The following is a 2,994-nucleotide window of genomic DNA, read 5'->3' on the forward strand; positions in this document are numbered from 1 at the left end:
CACCTTTCCAGTCTGATCTTTGCCACATGGATTAAAGCAGAGCAGGGGTTTACAGAGCGGGACGTGTCCAGGGACACTCGGTCATCGTTAAAATGATGTGGAGCTGAAAAGGGCTCTGTGATGTTTTTGTGAAGTCTTCTCAAAGTTATGGCGCTGTAGCTGCACCCGAAAAGCCATGCAGGAATCTGACGGGGGGTGCAGTACAGAGGAAATGCCTGATCCTCCGTGCAGCGGACTGATTCTCCTGCCTGTCGCTCTGTCAGGTAAGGCTGGCGGCTGTAGCGCTCTGTATTCCTCTGACGTGCGTTTGATGCTGCCGTTGATGAACATGATGTCAGAGACTGTGCGTGTGCATCTGTGTGTCACACTGTGCTTGCCTGCTCATGTAAGATAACGTCCTCATTATTTTAAATCTTCTTACATGTTCATATATATGCTTATGTATTCTTTATTGACTATAAGGCAAGTTTGAATTTATTGAGTTGATTTAATTGAACTGATTGATTGATTGAGTCTCACAGAACATCGCCATGCAGCCTTCGTTAGCATGGCCCAGAGTTTCCTCCATTTGTGCTCTGTCATGTAGTTCATTCCTCCAGCAGCAAGAGGGCAACATAGCCTCATCTGCACGCCATCAGTTAAACAATTATTCCACTGCAAGGCCTCAGTTTCCTCAATCAATCGTTTCATTGCTACTCATTAAGCACTTAGGCATCGGTTCTCTTTTCCAGTTTATTATTAACTATCCTCATCAAAACAGAATTTAACTGGCAGGTCCTCACATCCAAACTGCAGATTTGGAAAGGGGTAAAAAAATTCTGAGAGAGCTTTTCTGCAGCCTCATAGGCTGTGTACTGTCTCATCTGTGCAGCTTCTGAAGGTGTAATTCAGTTCAATTAAGACTAATGAGAGCAGTGTGTAATGAGAGCAGTGTGTAATGAGAGCAGTGTGTAATTCAAATGTAAGACTGATGAGAGCAGTGTGTAATGAGAGCAGTGTGTAATTCAAAGACCCTTCACAGACAGCGATACCAAAATGTACTGCAGTACAAATGTTATGTATTTATGTGATAATCAGACTCACACAAATTATTTCATATTTAATGTGCTTGTGTAATGAATTAATGTATTTGCTTGTTAAGGCATCTGTTGTATTTTATAACATATCCTACATGTTTTTAATATGTTCATATGCATTTCTTTATTCAAAGGAAACCTGAACCTTTCATCAGAGATAATACAAATACCCCCCATACACTCTGTTGCCTCTGCCCTTCTACCATTTTTTCCTGGGCGGCTAGAATCAGCACCACCTCACTCTGGAACACTGGAACTGCCCCCCCCAGAGCAGTCACTCACAGCCCCCCAGCTACCTGAGGTTCCCCCCGTCCAAAAGGTATTTCACACAACAACCCATATCCCCCTTTCCCCGGAAACCCCTCAAATATATCAGATCGTCCTCACAGCCGAACCCCAATTCTCACCCCAGCTCACAGAAATACTCCCGACCCCACAATCGCTGACTGAACCCCCCTTGCCCCCACCCACTCACACAGCCCCAGTTCCCCCCCACCCCCCCGCTGCAGAGACAGCCCAATCACAGCCCTCCCAAACGGACCCGATCCAAGCCCCGCCCCCCCAGCTGCATGCCGTATCCCAGCGACCGGCCTCAGTGGAGATCCCGCCCCCTCCTCCCCCCGCTGGAGAGCCGGCCGAGGCGGGGACCGTGGGGGAGGAGTCCGTCAGCATCTCCTTACCCAAAGACTCGACAGACGCAGGTAGGACTCATTCCTGCCTGAAGAGGTGCAGAGGAACTATCTGCTGTATGAGAGTGTGCAGAGACAGTGTGGAGACAGTGTGTAGAAGGAGTGTGCAGGAAAAGTGTGTGTAGAGACAGTGTGCAGGAAAAGTGTGTGTAGAGGCAGTGTGCAGAGAGAGTGTGTAGTGGGAGTGTGTAGAGGGAGTGTGTTGAAGGGGGTGTGCAGAGAGAGTGTGTAGTGGGAGTGTGTAGAGAGAGAGTGTAGAGACAGTGTGTAGAGGGAGTGTGCAGAGGCAGTGTGCAGAGAGAGTGTGTAGTGGGAGTGTGTAGTGGGAGTGTGTTGAAGGGGGTGTGCAGAGAGAGTGTGCAGAGAGAGTGTGTAGTGGGAGTGTGTTGAAGGGGGTGTGCAGAGAGAGTGTGTAGTGGGAGTGTATGGCTCTGCTGAGTGACTGCTGTCTCTGGGGCTGTCTGTCAAGGTCTCAGGGTTGTTGGGTGTTATGTATTTATTTCAGCTTACAGCTATAATTAAACACACAACTAGAGAATGGAACAGTATGTAATGCAGAATGCAGACCTTCCAACACAGAGACACAGCAGACAGGCTCACAGGTGCAATGATCAGTGGAAACCTGCTGTAGTAACTAAACGAGTTTACTCTGATCGGAGTCGGTAACTGCAGTGATTTTGGTAAAGCCGTGCTTTGCTGCTGGTGATGTTGCAGAGTGGCAGAGTGGTAGTGTGTTTCTCTCCTCTCCTCCCCTCAGAGAATGCAGCTCCACTCTCTCCCCCCTGCCCCCCACGCCTGATGCTGCTAACTGCCCTCCTGCCCCTCTTCATCACCCTGCTTGTCGGCCTGGCCATCACAGGTACACACCTGCACCCTCCACTCTGGTGAGATGGGGGTCTAGTGTCATTTCTGGTCACCCCTCCCCTCCAAAATATCCCCAAAAATAAATCCCTAAAGAAAAGGTTTTTAAAATCATTTTTCTCCCTCTTCTCATATGTTAACTGTCATTTCTCTTTCTGGTCTCACCATCAGTAAAGTTTGTGTGCTTCCCCTCCAAACTGCGGGACATGTCGCCACCATGTGGCAGCAATCTGAACTGCAGCGGAACAGCTCTACCTCCCTTTCTCGCCAAGCATCCAGTTAACCAAACAGGGAATCTCAGTTCAGGTAAAGGCCTTGCACTGGCTCAGCCACTGACTTATGCAGGTTTAAAGTGCTCTGTTCTGCGC

At 48.7% G+C, this 2,994-nt stretch overlaps 1 protein-coding gene across 1 annotated transcript in view; it reads left to right on the forward strand.

Annotated features, from left to right (window-relative positions):
• The first annotated feature begins 211 nt into the window (after window positions 1–211).
• The window catches only part of LOC118784334 (tryptase-like), a 7,926-nt gene continuing 5,143 nt past the window's right edge, over window positions 212–2,994 (forward strand). Inside the window, exons 1-3 of the mRNA XM_036538540.1 lie at window positions 212–263; window positions 1,586–1,777; window positions 2,523–2,624. Coding sequence (XP_036394433.1) covers window positions 212–263; window positions 1,586–1,777; window positions 2,523–2,624 — 346 coding nt within the window. The remainder of the gene's footprint in view (window positions 264–1,585; window positions 1,778–2,522; window positions 2,625–2,994) is intronic.

Source organism: Megalops cyprinoides, chromosome 10 (assembly GCF_013368585.1).
Source record: "Megalops cyprinoides isolate fMegCyp1 chromosome 10, fMegCyp1.pri, whole genome shotgun sequence".
NCBI lineage: Eukaryota > Metazoa > Chordata > Actinopteri > Elopiformes > Megalopidae > Megalops > Megalops cyprinoides.